The 16,748-nt window shown below is 40.2% G+C and overlaps 1 protein-coding gene across 1 annotated transcript in view; it reads left to right on the top strand.

Moving 5' to 3' along the window:
- Nucleotides 1-4,147: 4,147 nt before the first annotated feature.
- Nucleotides 4,148-16,748, top strand: part of ZDHHC15 (zinc finger DHHC-type palmitoyltransferase 15) — a 115,430-nt gene continuing 102,829 nt past the window's right edge. Inside the window, exon 1 of the mRNA XM_070291849.1 lies at nt 4,148-4,716. Coding sequence (XP_070147950.1) covers nt 4,581-4,716 — 136 coding nt within the window. The 5' untranslated portion in view covers nt 4,148-4,580. The remainder of the gene's footprint in view (nt 4,717-16,748) is intronic.

Here is a 16,748-nt window from a genome sequence, read left to right as displayed (position 1 = left end):
CAGCATCAATTCTTCAGAGCTCAGCTTTCTTCACAGTCCAACTCTCATATCCATACATGACTACTGGAAAAACCATAGCCTTGACTAGATGGACCTTAGTCGGCAAAGTAATGTCTCTGCTTTTGAATATGCTATCTAGGTTGGTCATAACTTTTCTTAAAAGGAGTAAGCGTCTTTTAATTTCATGGCTGCAGTCACCATCTGCAGTGATTTGGGAGCCCCCAAAAATAAAGTCTGACACTGTTTCCACTGTTTCCCCATCTATTTCCCATGAAGTGATGGGACCGGATACCATGATCTTCGTTTTTGGAATGTTGAGCTTTAAGCCAACGTTTTCGCTCTCCTCTTTCACTTTCATCAAGAGGCTTTTTAGTTCCTCTTCACTTTCTGCCATAAGGGTGGTGTCATCTGCATATCTGAGTTTATTGATATTTCTCCTGGCAATCTTGATTCCAGCTTGTGCATCTTCCAGCCCAGCATTTCTCATGATGTACTCTGCATATAAGTTAAATAAGCAGGGTGACAATATACAGCCTTGACGTACTCCTTTTCCTATTTGGAACCAGTCTGTTGTTCCATGGCCAGTTCTAACTGTTGCTTCCTGACCTGCATACAGATTTCTCAAGAAGCAGGTCAGGTGGTCTGGTATTCTCATCTCTCTCAGAATCTTCCACAGTTTATTGTGATCCACACAGTCAAAGGCTTTGGCATAGTCAATAAAGCAGAAATAGATGTTTTTCTGGAACTCTCTTGCTTTTTCCATGATCCAGGGGATGTTGGCCACATATTAGCAGTCTATTAATTTTTAACAAGAGTGAATACACAATGGGGAAATGATAGTCTCTTTAATCAATAGTTCTGGAAAATTTGGACATCCACATGCAAAAGAAACTGGACAATTATCTTACATCATACACAGAAATCAATTCAAAATGCACTGAAGACTTAAACCCTAAACTGTAAAACTCCTAGAAGAAAACAGAGGGAAAACACTCCTTGACATTAGTCTTTCCAATTGTTTTCTGAATATGACACCAAAAGCAAATACAACAAAAGCAAAAATAAATGTGTGGAACTATATCAGACTAAAAAGCTTTTGCACAGCACACAATCCACAAAATTAAACAGCAACCCACAGAATGGGAAAAATATTTGCAAATCATATTTCTGATAAGAGGTTCTCCATAATATATAAGGAACTTATACAGCTAATTAAATAGCATAAAATAAACAATTTGATTTGAAAATGGACAAAGTACTACCTGAATAGTCATTTTTCTGAGGATGATATACAGATTGCCAAAAGGTATGTGAAAGGTGTTCAATATAACTAATTATCAGGGAAATGCAAATCAAAACCACAATGACATATCACCTGTTAAATGATTATCATCAATGAGATAAGAGGTAACAACTGTTTGTGCACTGTTGGTGGAACTGTAAACTGTTTCAGCCACTATGGAGAACCCTATGGAGGTTCCTCAAAAAATTAAACATAGAACAACCACATGTTCCAGTAATCCCACTTCTGGGTATATATCCACAGGAAATGAAAAAGGTTACTGAGAAAACATATATTCTCCCATGTTTATTTCAGCATTATTCACAATTGCTAGTATACATATAAAATACTATTGAGTCATGAGAAAAAAGGAAATTCTGCCATTTGCAAAAATATGGATGCACTTTAAGGACATTATGCTAAATGAGATGTCAGAAAGAGAAAGACATATACTGTATGATATCTCTTACATGTGAAATTTTTAAAAAAACATATTATTACCAGGAGCTGCAGGTGTTGGGGTGGGAAAATGAGACAAAAGTTGTTTAAATGTACATATTTGCATTATGTGATGTCATACAGATGTTAGCTAAGGGTACAATAGCAATAGTACTGCCAATCAACATGATGCACACCTTAAATTACACAATGTTTATTGTATGTCAAAATACTCAATAAAAAATAATTGTCAACAATGGTAACTGTGAGGTGATGGATGTGTTAATTAGCTTGATTATGGCAATCATTTCACAATGTATATGTATATCAAATCATATATATATATATATATATATATATATATATATATATATGCAGTCAACATATGTGATCTTAGTTCCCCAACCAGGATCAAACCTGTAGTGGAAGCACCATGTCTTGACCACTGGACCACCAGGGAAGTCCCTATACTTTTGTCAGTTATATCTCAGAAAGATGGAAAAATATTTGAAAATATATATTAGAACCTTAGGGCACAAGTCTAATCAGGCTATTAAAAAATAAATATTGTAATTGATATGAGCTGTATTTCATTACATCATTTATTTAGTAGTATCAACCATGAATGTGACAATCTGAAAAGAAACAACAGAGTTCTTATCAGTTCAGGAAATTTACTGCATATGTAACTATGAATAAGAATAGAGAGCAACATGAGTCTTAGCAAAATTACAAATTTCTTCAGGTCACAGATCTTCATAAATCTTTGAACCTGCCTGGGTGCTCAGTTGTGTCCAACTCTTTGCGAGCCCATGGACTGTAGTCCACCAGGTTCCTCTGTTCATGGGATTTTTCAGGCAAGAAAACTGGATTGGGTTGCCATTTCTTCCTCTAGGGGATCTTCCCAACCCAGGGATGGAACCCGGGTCTCCTACGTCTCCTGCATTGGCAGGTGGGTTCTATACCATTGAGTTACTTGGGAATCTTTGAACAGCAGGTATTTATCAAATTTATCAAATCTATAAATGTACAAAAGCTTGCTATACTTCTGTTATTGTACTTATGTCATTGAACATCTATTGCTCTGATGAGAACATGAGCTTCTTGGAGACAGGCCCCCTTTTGTCATTCTTTTTATGACCCCACTCCAGTACTCTTGCCTGGAAAATCCCATGGACGGAGGAGCCTGGTAGCCTGCAGTCCATGGGGTCTCGAAGAGTCAGACACGACTGAGCGACTTCACTTTCACTTTTCACTTTCATGCATTGGAGAAGGAAATGGCAACCCACTCCAGTGCTCTTGCCTGGAGAATCCCAGGGACGGGGAGCCTGGTGGGCTGCCGTCTATGGGGTCGCATAGAGTCGGACAGGACTGAAGCGACTTAGCGGTAGCAGCAACCTAACACAAAGCAACCACTCTGGAAACACTTGTTGAAATAATTGCCTTTTAATTGATGTATATTTCCAGGCTGTTCCCCTCTACAAAATCCTGCCAGTTCTTTTACAAAAATACAGCTTTGATAATGTAATTTTCATTGTCCCAAAACTTTTAATGATTGTTCAGTTCATTGTCCTTTAATGGTTGTTCATAATCTGCTTTACAGGATTATGTCCACATACCCTGGCAGGGTGTACTCTACTCACAACTTGTATTCCCAGTCTCATTCCTGACCTCTCCTCTTCACATACTCTCTCCTCAAGCTGTGCTGACTGTTCCTTGAACACTTTTGTATCTTCATTACTCTCCAGGGTCCAGTGTCGAGTGTTAATCACCCAGTCCTGCTCAACTCTTTGTGACCCCATGGACTGTGGCCTCCCAGGCTCCTCTGTCCATGGAATTCTCCAGGCAAGAATACTGGATTAGGTTGCCATTTTCTTCTCCAGGTGATCTTCCCAACCCAGGGATGGAACCCGTGTCTCCCCCACTGCAGGCAGAGGCTTTAAGATCGAGCTACCAGGGAAACCCGGTACTCTCTGCGTTTGCAAATGCTGTTTCCTCTGTCTGAAAAGTCCTTCCCCTCCCTTTTGTTAGGCAAACTCTTATTTATTACTGAAGCTCAGCTTAAATATCACTACCTTGTAGTTTTCTCTCACCTCTCACAAAATTGATATCTCTCCCATTTTTTTCTGTACCAAGATGTTTATTTATTCTTAAAATAAATGGACTAAGTTGACTCGGGGGAAGGGAACTAGAGAAAGGAGGGAGCTTCCTGTCAATGGACTTACCCAAGCAGCAACTGCGGCGCTACGTGTTAAGCATGTTGTTCAAGCAGCAGTGGGAGTATGGGGCTGGATGATCTTTAAGTCATTAGATGCTACCGTTCGTATCTTTCACACTGCCTGTCTTTGTGCTCGTGTGTGTCAGACAATAATGTGTGTGTGTGTGCGTGCGTGTGTGGGTGTGTGGCGTTGGGAGGGAGGGGACAAAGAAACAGAAAGAGATCAGAGCGGAGATGAGATGAGGGGAACGCAGTGCAGTAAGAGCAGATGGGCGGACCTAAATTTCTTCTGCTTAAGAGTTTTGCAGAGGTCTAGCCCTGCATCAAGTGCTGTGGCAAGGGGTGGGAGAGGAGCAAAGAGGAGGGACTGCACTCTCCACTCCCTCTGAGCGTGCCCAGCCTCGCCAGCCTGACGGATCATCTTCCGCTCCAACGCCGCCTGTTCCTCCTCGCCGTGACTCATGCCTATTGTGTGTGGTGCACTCTGGCCTGCAGCCCCACAGGTGGTATCGACTAGGGGAGATTGTTCCCGCCAGGCTAGGCAGTGGAGCGCCGCACAGCGCGTCTTCCCGCCTCTCAGCCGCTGCCCAGCAATTCCGACCCAGCGCCAGCAGGCCTGCTCGGTCGATCTTCGAGCCTAAGATGCGGCGGGGCTGGAAGATGGCTCTGTCCGGGGGGCTACGGTGCTGCCGCCGTGTACTTTCCTGGGTGCCAGTGCTCGTTATCGTCCTCGTCGTGCTCTGGTCCTACTATGCCTACGTCTTTGAACTCTGCCTGGGTAAGTCGAGCTGGCACCTAAGGTGGGGAAATTATGCTTCAGCATAACCGTCTGCCCTACCCTTCACACTGGTGTTCCCTGTGTTCTTAGCCTTCACACTGCGGTTTTCCTTAAGCTCCCTGGAGATCTCTTGATCTCCAACCTATGGCTTCCCATAGTATTTCTTGCACCCTCCCACGAGTGTCCCACCATGTCGCTATCGTCTCCTAGCCAGGGTTTCTTACATTACTTCCTGGCCATACCCACAAGAATTTCCGTTTCCCACCCCCCCTCCCCACTGGGATCCCCTTTTCTCAAACAGGACAACCACTTGTGCCTTGTGCTCTGGTTCTAGGGGCTGTCATCCTACCGAGTTGAGTAAACAACGTACCCTGTGTACTTAAACTGGCCACTTACACTATGAGTCCCGCCAATTCACCCAACTAAGAGCCCCATATTTTCTAATTTCTTCCTACTAGGAACCCCCAAATATTTCCTGTACTCTCTTATTAGCTCTCCCTTATCTAACACTGGGATTCCTCCTTTTCCAGTGATCCTCTCAAGCCAGCTGAAGTGGATTTTCTGCCACTTGGGACCCCACAGTACACCTTGTTCTATCCCACTGTAGTCTCCCCTTTTCCCAAAGTAATGCACCTTCCATTCCTCTTTCCCTATGGGACTAAACTAAAAGTTCGATTAGTTTCCCTTCCATTCCCCATTTTCTCATCTTCTCTAATGGAATGGGAATCCTACAATACATCCCACCCTTTCTACTCATACAAGAAGCCCTGATTTTGTCACACTGGAGCTCCCCTTAGTCTCCTGCCTGCCTGCTTTGAGGTACATTCACTCCTTCCCATTCATGGCACCACATTATTTTCTGACACCTCATACTAGTCATCCCGCTTTTTATCACACTATGGTACTGCTTTGTCCACTGTCTTCTCACACTAGGGTATCCTGTTTACCCTCCCACAAGGGCTTCCCTGGTGGCTCAGACAGTAAAGAATACACCTGCAATGCAGGAGACTAGGGTTTGATCCCTGGGTGGGAAAGATCCCCTGGAGAAGGGAATAGCTACCCACTCCAATATATTTGCCTGGAGGATCCCATGTACAGAGGAGCCTGGTGGGCTACAGTCCATGGGGTTGCAAGAAGTCAGACACAACTGAGCGACTAATATTTTCAATTTCAAGGGTTCCTACAATATCCCCTATACACCTTCCAAGGCCATTAATTTTCTAATGATGATCTCCTCTTGCTATCTTTTCTGAAATATACTCCCCACCTCCTGCAGTCCTCTTCCACTGTTAGCCCCACATTTTGCTATCCTCTTCCTCTGGGGTTTCTTATTATTTTCACTTTCTTTCTTTTAGGATTACACTTGTCCCTTGTCTTCTCAAACTAGGGAAACACCATACTTTCCTTCAGGGGTTTCTAATATTTCCTCTCCTTACAATGGGAGGCTCATTTCTTGTCCCTTCTCATTAGACCATACTTTTATAAATCTAGGGTCTCCTCTTATACCCAGTCCTATAACACCAGGGAACATTTCATCCCCTCCAGTGTATAAAATAGTTCCCACAGTATATCTCATGCTCTCAAACTCAGAATTCCACAGTATTTACAGATGCAAATCCCAAGACTCTATCCCACTTGGATTACCCCCAGTCTCCTATAGTGTTATCAGTTCACAATGGAGTCTTCATAGTATATCCTGTCACCTTGCAAAAGAACCTCTGCTTTTCTCATGGTGAGTTCTCTCTTTGCCTCTCACATTGAAAAATCCCCATTTCTTCTCAAAGGAAGTTCCACTAATCTTGTCACTTCAGTATAGAATCCCACTTCTAACATTCTTAAAATTGTGTCCTATAATGTTCCCTATCCATTCAATGTGAGGTCCCAGTATATTTCCAGTCCCCTCACATTAGGACTCCTCTATTTATCTCTTTGGACGTCCCCTCACTTTCAAATCCTTCGAAGACTCCTGTATTTCTTTATATCAGATTCTTCTCCTCTTAAAAATTATGGTTGAGGTCCTGCTTTTTCTAACCCTAGGACCTGACTCCACTTATAATTTCTGTTTCTTATGTATTTGACAAAGCAATAGTCTACTCCAGGTAGACTGGGATTAACTAGGGAGATAGAAGATAGCTATATTTTCTAATATAGAAGTTTCTTATAGATTCTGTGCATCAGAGTTTGAGCTTTCCTGGTCCATTTCTTAGATTTACTAAGGAAAATACAGAAAGGTTATTACAAATTCAATTAGTTGCCTTCATAGATACAAATTTAGGCTGTATTTATTTTTTATCACATTCTGATATGCAGGTGCATTAAATGGGCTGTACAATGACTGGGAAGTTTTTCTATTTCCAGAGCTCACCACTTTGCTCTTTTGAATGATTGATTGAAGGGTTAAAAGTTCAGCTCTGTTATTGTTGCTCCTAGGATCAATGCCATATTGTAAATATATCAGACATATTTTGGAGTTTTTCAGTACTGACCTACATGAGCTTTGCCAAGCAATTATTTTAAAAATTAATAATGGCTAACACTTACATAGTACTTGATCTGTGCCAGGCAATGTTCTAAGTACTGTAGATATATGAACATTTTAATATATTAACTTATTTAATACTAACACTAACCATACAAAGCAGATATCATTACTATCTGCAGATAGTAATTACCATTGTGCAGATGTGCAAAATGATATAGAGACCAAATTAATAATTAGCTTTCTACAAGTTCTTATTAAGTTATATAATATTAAAAGCTGAAAAGAAGCTTATTTATTTTGTTTATTTAACATATTTGCAGGGCATTTACTACATTCTAGGCACTGTTTTAAGCGACTGCACACACACAAACATACACAGACACACAAACTTAATCCTTATAACAACCTTATGAGGCACACATTATCATTATAACCATTTTGAAGATAATAAAACTGAGGCACAGAGACATTGTGAAACTTGTCTAAAGTCATGGAGCTAGTAAATGTCCAAGCTTGGGTGGCAACCCAGGCAGTATAGCTCCTCAGTCTATGCTTTAACCTCCACAGTATCTTACTTAACTCCATCTATTTTCAACCAATACAGAGGTCTAAACTTGTGACTCACAGGCCACATGTAGCCTACAGATGTGTTTCATTTGGCCTGCACAGTGCTTTCCTTAACATTTTGCATCAGATACCATTATTTAAAAACTAGGAAGGTAAGATAGCTTTTATTTCCATTTCTGGCTCCACCAATCCATCCTGTCATCCCCCCCCCCTTAATAAGTCTTTTATTTTTTTAATTTAATTTTTAATTGGAGGAAAATTGCTTTACAATGTTGTGATGGTTTCTGCTGTACAAAAATGCAAATCAGCCATAATTATACATATATCATCTCCCTCTTGAGTCTCCCTTCCTTACCCCATCCTACCCCTCTAGATCACTACATAGCACCAGGCTGGGCTCCCTGTGTCATATAGAAACTTCCCACTAGCTATCTATTTTACACATTATAGTGTATGTATATCAGTGCTACTTTCTCCATTCTTCCCACTCTCTCTTTCCCCTACTGTGTCCACAAGTCCGTCCTCTATGTCTGCATCTCCATTCCTTCCCTGCAAGTAGGTTCATCAATACCATTTTTCTAGATTCCATATATATGCTTTAATATATGATACTTATTTTTCTGTTTCAGACTTCACTCTGTATAGCAGGCTCTAGATTCATCCACCTTACTAGGACTGACTCAAATTCATTCTTATTTATGACTGAGTAATATTCCACATCCTCACCAAAACTTATTTTCCTTTTTAAATTATAGCCATCAGAGTGGCTATGAAGTAGTATCTTATTGTGATTTTGATTTGCATATCCCTGATGACTGATGGAATAGATTATCTTTTCATGTATTTGTTGGTCATTTGTATATCTTCTTTAAAGAAATATCTATTTAAGTCCTTTGCACATTTTTAACTGGGTTATTTATCTTTTTGTTTTTGAATTATAAGATTTCCTTATGTATTTTGAATATTCAACCCTTATCAGATAGATGATTTGCAGATACTTTCTCCCATTCCGTGTGTTATCTTTTCACTTCTTTGATAGTATAATTTGATATCTGCTCAGTTGCTCAGTCGTATCTGACTCTGCGACCTCATGGACTGTAGCCCACCAGGCTCCTCTGTCCGTGGCATTGTCCCAGCAAGAATACTGGAGTGGGTTGCCATTCCCTCCTCCAGGGGATCTTCCTGACCCAGGGATCAAACCCACATCTCCAGCGTCTCCTACATTGGCAAGTGGATTCTTTACCACTGAGCTACCTGGGAATCCTGTCATTTGATACATAAAATCTTTAATTTTGATAAAGTTCAACTTACCTATATTTTTACTTTTGCCTGCTTTTTGGTATCATATATAGAAGCACCCATTGCTAAATGCAAGGCCATAGAGATTTACCCCTGTATTTTCTTCTAAAAGATTTTTATAATTTTTACCTTTTATTAAATATGATTAGATCTTTGGTCCATTTTGAGTTAATTTTTGTACATGGAGTGAGGGAGGAATCCAGATTCATTCTTTTGCATGTGGCTATGAAGATGTCCCAGCATCATTTATAGAAGAGACTATTCTTATGCCATTGAATAGCCTTGACATGATTGTCAAAAACCAGTTGATCATAGAGGTATGGATTTATTTCTGTACTTTTAATTCTGTCCCACTGATTTGTTTGTCAGTTCCTCTGCCAGTACCACACTTGCTTTGATGACCATATCTTTGTTTTAAATTTTGATGTCAAGAGTGTGAGTCCTCCAAATTTCTCTCTTTTTTTTTTTGGCATTTTATTTTTTTAATTTATTTATTTTAATTGGAGGCTAATTACTTTACAGTATTGTAGTGGTTTTGCCACACATTGACATGAATCAGCCATGGGTGTACATGTGTTCCCCATCCTGAACCCCCCTCCCACCTCCATCCCCATCACATCCCTCTGGGTCATCCCAGTGCACCAGCCCTGAGCACCCTGTCTCATGCATCAAACCTGGACTGATTCACTATATGATATGTTTCACATATGATAATATACACGTTTCAGTTCTATTTTCTCAAATCATCCCACTGTCGCCTTCTCTCACAGAGTCCAAAATATTGTTATATACACCTGTGTCTCTTTTGCTGTGTCTCATATAGGGTTATCATTACCATCTTTCTAAATTCCATGTATCAGTTCAGTTCAGTCACTCAGTCATGTCCGACTCTTCACGACCCCATGAATCATAGCACGCCAGGCCTCCCTGTCCATCACCCACTCCCGGAGTTCACTCAAACTCATGTCCATCGAGTCAGTGATGCCATCCAGTCATCTCATCCTCTGTTGTCCCCTTCTCCTCCAGCCCCCAATCCCTCCCAGCATCAGGGTCTTTTCCAATGAGTCAATTCTTCTGATGAGGTGGCCAAAGTACTGGAGTTTCAGTGTCAGCATCAGTCCTTCCAATGAACACCCAGAACTGATCTACTGGTTGTACTGATCTACTGGTTGTACTGATGTACTGGTTGGATCTCCTTGCAGTCCAAGGGACTCTAAAGAGTTCAAAAGCATCAATTCTTCGGCACTCAGCTTTCTTCACAGTCCAACTCTCACATCCATACATGACCACTGGAAAAACCACAGCCTTGACTAGATAGACCTCTGTTGGCAAAGTAATGTCTCTGCTTTTGAATATGCTATCTAGGTTGGTCATAACTTTTCTTCCAAGGAGTAAGCATCTTTTGACTTCATGGCTGCAATCACCATCTGCGGTAATTTTGGAGCCCCCCAAAATAAAGTCTGACACTGTTTCCACTGTTTCCCCATCTATTTCCCATGAAGTGATGGGACCAGAGGCCATGATCTTCGTTTTCTGAATGTTGAGCTTTAAGCCAACTTTTTCACTCTCCTCTTTCACTTTCATCAACAGGCTTTTTAGTTCCTCTTCACCTTCTGCCATAAGGTTGGTGTCATCTGCATATCTGAGGTTATTGATATTTTTCCTGGCAATCTTGATTCCAGCTTGTGCTTCTTCCAGTCCAGCATTTCTCGTGATGTACTCTGCATAGAAGTTAAATAAGCAGGGTGACAATATACAGCCTTGCTGCTGCTGCTGCTAAGTTGCTTCAGTCGTGTCTGACTCTGTGCGACCTCAGAGATGGCAGCCCACCAGGCTCCCATCCCTGTGATTCTCCAGGCAAGAACACTGGGGTGGGTTGCCATTTCCTTCTCCAGTGCATGAAAATGAAAGTAAAGTCGCTCAGTCATGTCCGACTCTTCGCGACCCCATGAACTGCAGCCCACCAGGCTCCTCCGTCCATGGGATTTTCCAGGCAAGAGTACTGGCGTGGGATGCCATTGCCTTCTCCCGTATATAGCCTTGATGTACTCCTTTTCCTATTTGGAACCAGTCTGTTGTTCCATGTCCAGTTCTAACTGTTGCTTCCTGACCTGCATATAGGTTTCTCAAGAGGCAGGTCAGGTGGTCTGGTATTCCCATCTCTTTCAGAATTTTCCACAGTTTATTGTGATCCATACAGTCAAAGGCTTTGGCATAGTCAATAAAGCAGAAATAGATGTTTTTCTGAAACTCTCTTGCTTTTTCCATGATCCAGCAGATGTTGGCAATTTGATCTCTGGTTCCTTTGGTGTTTTACTTTCTGGCTTACTTCACTCTGTATAATAGGCTCCAGTTTTATCCACCTCATTAGAACTGATTCAAATGTATTCTTTTTAATGGCTGAGTAATATTGCATTGTGTATATGCAACACAGCTTTCTTATCCATTCATCTGCTGATGGACATCTAGGTTGCTTCCATGTCTTGGCTATTATAAACAGTGCTGTGATGAACATTGGGGTACATGTGTCTCTTTCAATTCTGGTTTCCTCGTATGTATGCCCAGCAGTGGGATTGCTGGGTCATATGGAAGTTCTATTTTAATTCTTTTACACAGAGTTGACCGATTTTCCCAAAACCACTAATTGAAGAGACTTCTCTATTTTATATTTTGCCTCCTTTGTTAAAGATAAGGTGACCATAGGTGTGTGAATTTATTTTCAGGCTTTCTATCTTATTCCATTGGTCTATATTTCTTTTTTCTGCTGGTATCATACTGTCTTTTTTATTTTAAATTTATTTTTTTAGTTGAAGGATAATTGCTGTACAGAATTGTGTTGGTTTCTGCCAAACATCAGCATGAATCAGCCATAGGTATACATATGTCCCCTCCGTCTCGAACTTGCCTCATATCTCCCTCCCCATCCCACCCCTAGGCTGTTGCAGAGCCCTGGTTTGAGTTTCCTGAGTCATACAGCAAATTCCCATTTGCTATCTATTTTACATATGGTAATGTAAGTTTCCATGTTACTCTCTCCGTACATCCCACCCTCTCCTTCCACCCCCTGCCCCTACCATGCCCATAAGTCTGTTGTCTATGTCTGGTTCTCCATTGATGCCTTGCAAATAATTTCATCAGTATCTTCTTTCTAGATTCCATATATATGCGTTAGTATACAACATTTGTTTTTCTCTATCTGACATACTTCACTCTGTGTAATAGGCTCTAGGTTCATCCACCTCAAGAACTGACTCAAATATGTTCCTTCTTACGGCTGAGTAACATTCCATTGTATATAAGTACTTGAACTTCTTTATCCATTCATCTGTCGATGGACTTCTAGGTTGTTTCCATGTTCTAGCTTTTCTAAATAGTGCTGCAAGGAACACTGGGGTACATGTGTATTTTCCCATTTTGATTTCCTCAGGGTATATGCCTAGTAGTGGGATTGCTGGGTCTTATGGTGGTTTTATTCCTAGTGTTTTTAAGGAGTCTCCATACTGTCTTCCATAGTGGCTGTATCAATTTACATTCCCACCAACAGTGCAAGAGGGTTTCCTTTTCTCCACATCCTCTCCAACATTTATTGATTGTAGACATTTTGATTATGGTCATTCTGACCAATGTGAGGTGATACCTCAGTGTATTTTTGATTTGCATTTCTCTAATAATTAACAATGTTGAGTATCTTTTCATGTGTTTGTTAGCCACCTGTACGTCTTCTTTGCAGAAATGTCTGTTTAGGTCTTTTCCCCACTTTTGATTCGGTGGTTTGTTTTCCTTCTATTGACTTGTATAGCTGCTTGTATATTTTGGAAATTAATCCTTTGTCAGTTGTTTCATTTCCTATTATTTTCTCTGATTGTGAACATTTTCTTTTCGTGTGCAAAAGCTTTTAAGTTTAATTAGGTCCTACTTGTTTATTTTTATTTTTATTTCCATTACTCTAGGGGGTGAATCATAGAGGATCCTACTGTGATTTATGTCTTATTTTGTTCTGTCTATGTTTTCCTCTAGAGTCTTATAGTTTCTGGTCTTACATTTAGGTCTTTAATCCATTTTGAGTTTATCATTGTGTGCGGTGTTAGGAAGTGTTCTAATTTCATTCTTTTACATATAGCTGTCCAGTTTTGCCAGCACCACTTATTAAAGAGACTATTTTTGCACCATTGTATATTCTAATCTCCTTTGTTAAAAATAAGGTACCCATAAGTACATGGGTTTATCTCTGGTTTCTCTATCTTGTTCCATTGGTCTATATTTCTGTTTTTGTATTCATACCATACTGTCTTGATGACTGTAGTTTTGTAGTATAGTCTGAAGTCAGGAAGGGTGATTACTCCATTTCCATTCTTCTTTCTCAAGATTGCTTTCGCTATTCAAGTTTTTTTGTGTTTCCATGCAAATTTTGAAATTATTTATTCTAGATATGTGAAGAACACCATTGGTAGTTTGATAGGAAATGCATTGAATCTATAGATTGCTTTGAATAGTATAATCATTTTCATAATATTGATTCTTCCAATCAAAGAACATGTTATATCTCTCCATCTGTTGTTGTTCTGCTTAATTTCTTTCATCAATATCTTATAGTTTTGTGCATACAGGTCTTTTTTCTATTTTGGTAAAATTATTCCTAAGTATTTTCTTGTTTTTTTGCAATGGTGAATGGGATTGTTTCTTTAATTTCTCTTTCTGATTTTTCTTTTTTAGTGTATACAAATGCAAAGGATTTCTGTGTATTACTTTTATATCTTGTGACTTTACTATATTCATTGATTAGCACTAGTAATTTTCTGGTGGCATCTTTAGGAGTTTCTATGTAAAGACTCATGTAATCTGCAAATAGTGAGAGTTTTATTTCTTCTTTTGCAATATTGATTCCTTTTATTTCCTTTTCTTTTCTGATTGTCATGGCTAGGACTTCCAAAACTATGGTCAATAATAGTGGCGAGAGTGGGCTCCCTTATTTTGTTCCTGGTTTTTAGAGGAAATGCTTTCTTTTTTTCACCATTGTGAATAATGTTTACTGCGGGTTTATTATATATGGCCTTTATTATGTTGAGATATGTTCCTTCTATGCTTACTTTCTGGAGAGTTTTTTTTTTTCCAATCATAAATGGGTGTTGAATTTTGTCAAAAGCTTCCTTTGCATCTATTGAGTTGATCATATCTTTCAATTTGTTAATCTGGTATATCACACTGATTATTTGTGTATAATAAAGAATGCTTGCACCCCTGGGATAAAGCCCATTTGATCATGATGTATGATCTTTTTAATGTGTTACTAGATTGTATTTGCTAAGATTTTGTTGAGGATTTTTACGTCTGTTTTCATCAATGATTGTTTTTGCTCAGTCATGTCTGACTCTTTATGACCCCGGGCATCCCTGTCCTTCAGCATCTCCCAGGGCTTGCTCAAACTCATGTCCATTGAGATGGTGATGCCATCCAACCATCGCATCCTCTGTCATCCCCTTCTCATCCTGCCTTCAATCTCTCCCAGCATCTGGGTCTTCTCCAAGAGTCAGATCTTTGCATCAGGTGGCCAGGTCCTGGAGCTTCAGCTTCAGCATCAGTCCTTGCAATGAATATTCAGGACTGATTTCCTTTAGGATTGATTGTTTTGATCTTGCAATCCAAGGGACTCTCAAGAGTCTTCTCTAACACCATACTTCAAAAACATCAGTTTTTCAGCACTCAGCCTTCTTTATGGTCCAAATCTCAGATCCATACATGACTAATGAAAAAACCATAGCTTTGAATATATGGACCTTAGTTGACCAAGTAATGTCTCTTTTTATATATGCTATCTATGTTTGTCATAGCTTTTCCATGGAGCAAACATCTTTTAATTTCATGGCTGCTGTCAACATCTGCACTGATTTTAGAACCCAAGAAAACAAAGTCTGTAACTGTTTCCATTGTTTCCCCTCTATTTGCCATGAAGTGATGGGATTGGATGCCATGATCTTCATTTTTTTTTTTTTCATGTTGAGTTTTAAGCCAGCTTTTTTGCTCTCCTCTTTCACTTTCATCAAGAGGCTCTTTAGTTCCTCTTCACTTTCTGCCATAAAGGCAGTGTCCTCCTTATATCTGAGGTTATTGATATTTCTCCTAGCGGTCTTGATTCCAACTTGTGCTTCATCCAGCCTGGCATTTCACATGATGTACTCTGCATATAAGTTAAATAAGCAGGGTGACAATATACAACCTTGATGTACTCATTTTCAAATTTGGAACCAGTCCTTCGTGCTATGTTTGGTTCTGTTGCTTCTTGACTTGCAAAAATACAGGTTTTTCAGGAGGTAGGTAAGATGCTCTGGTATTCCCATCTCTTTAAGAATTTTCCACAGTTTATTTTGATCAGAGTTTTTAGCATTGTCAATGAAGTAGAAATAGATGTTTTTCTGGAATTCTCTTTCTTTTTCTGCGATCCAACGAATATTGGCAATGTGATCTCTGGTTCCTCTACCGTTTCCTAAATCCAGCTTGAACATCTGGAAGTTCTTGGTTCACATACTATTGAAGCCTAACTTTGAGAATTTTGAGCATTACCTTGCTAGCATGTGAAATGAGTGCAACTGTGTGGTAGTTTGAACATTCTTTGGCATTGCTTTTCTTTGAGATTGGAATGAAAACTGATCTTCTCCAGTTCTGGCCCACTGCTGAGTTTTCCACTTTTGTTAGTATATTGAGTGCAACGAGTGCAGCACTTTAACAGCATCATCTTTTAGAATTTGAAATAGCTCAGCTGGAATTCCATCACCTCCACTAGCGTTCATCATAGTGATACTTCCTAAAGCCCACTTGACTTCGCACTGTAGGATGTCTGGCTATTGGTGAGTAATCACATCATCGTTTTTATATGGGTCATTAACATCTTTTTTGTATAGTTCTTCTTTTTATTCTTTGGGGTTCCCTTGTGGATCAGCCAGTAAAGAATCTGCCTGAAATTCTGGAGACCTGGGTTCAATCCCTGGGTTGGGAAGATACCCTGGAGAAGGGAAAGGCTACCCACTAGAGTTTCTGGCCTGGAGAATTCCATAGGCTGTCTAGTTCATGAGATCACAAAGAGTCAGACACGACTGAGCAACTTTCAGTTTTTTCTTTGTATTCTTTTCATGTCTTCTTATTATCTTCTGCTTCTGTTAGGTCCATACCACTTGCGTCCTTTATGTGCCCATCTTTGCATGAAATGTTCCCTTCAGTTCAGTTCAGTTCAGTCACTCAGTCGTGTCTGACTCTTTGCAACCCCATGAGTCGCAGCACACCAGGCCTCCCTGTCCATCACCAACTCCCAGAGTTGACTCAGACTCACATCCATCGAGTCAGTGATGCCATCCAGCCATCTCATCCTCGGTCGTCCCCTTCTCCTGCCCCCAATCCCTCCCAGCATCAGAGTGTTTTCCAATAAGTCAACTCTTCACATGAGGTGGCCAAAGTACTGGAGCTTCAGCTTTAGCATCATTCCTTCCAAAGAAATCCCAGGGTTGATCTCCTTCAGAATGGACTGGTTGGATCTTCTTGCAGTCCAAGGGACCCTCAAGAGTCTTCTCCAACACCACAGTTCAAAAGCATCAATTCTTCGGTGCTCAGCCTTCTTCACGGTCCAACTCTCACATCCATACATGACTACTGGAAAAACCGTAGCCTTGACTAGATGGACCTTAGTTGGCAAAGT

Source organism: Ovis canadensis, chromosome X, assembly GCF_042477335.2.
Source record: "Ovis canadensis isolate MfBH-ARS-UI-01 breed Bighorn chromosome X, ARS-UI_OviCan_v2, whole genome shotgun sequence".
Lineage (NCBI taxonomy): Eukaryota > Metazoa > Chordata > Mammalia > Artiodactyla > Bovidae > Ovis > Ovis canadensis.
The sequence above is the reverse complement of the archived record's forward strand: the minus strand, read 5'-3'. Positions and strand labels throughout refer to the sequence as shown.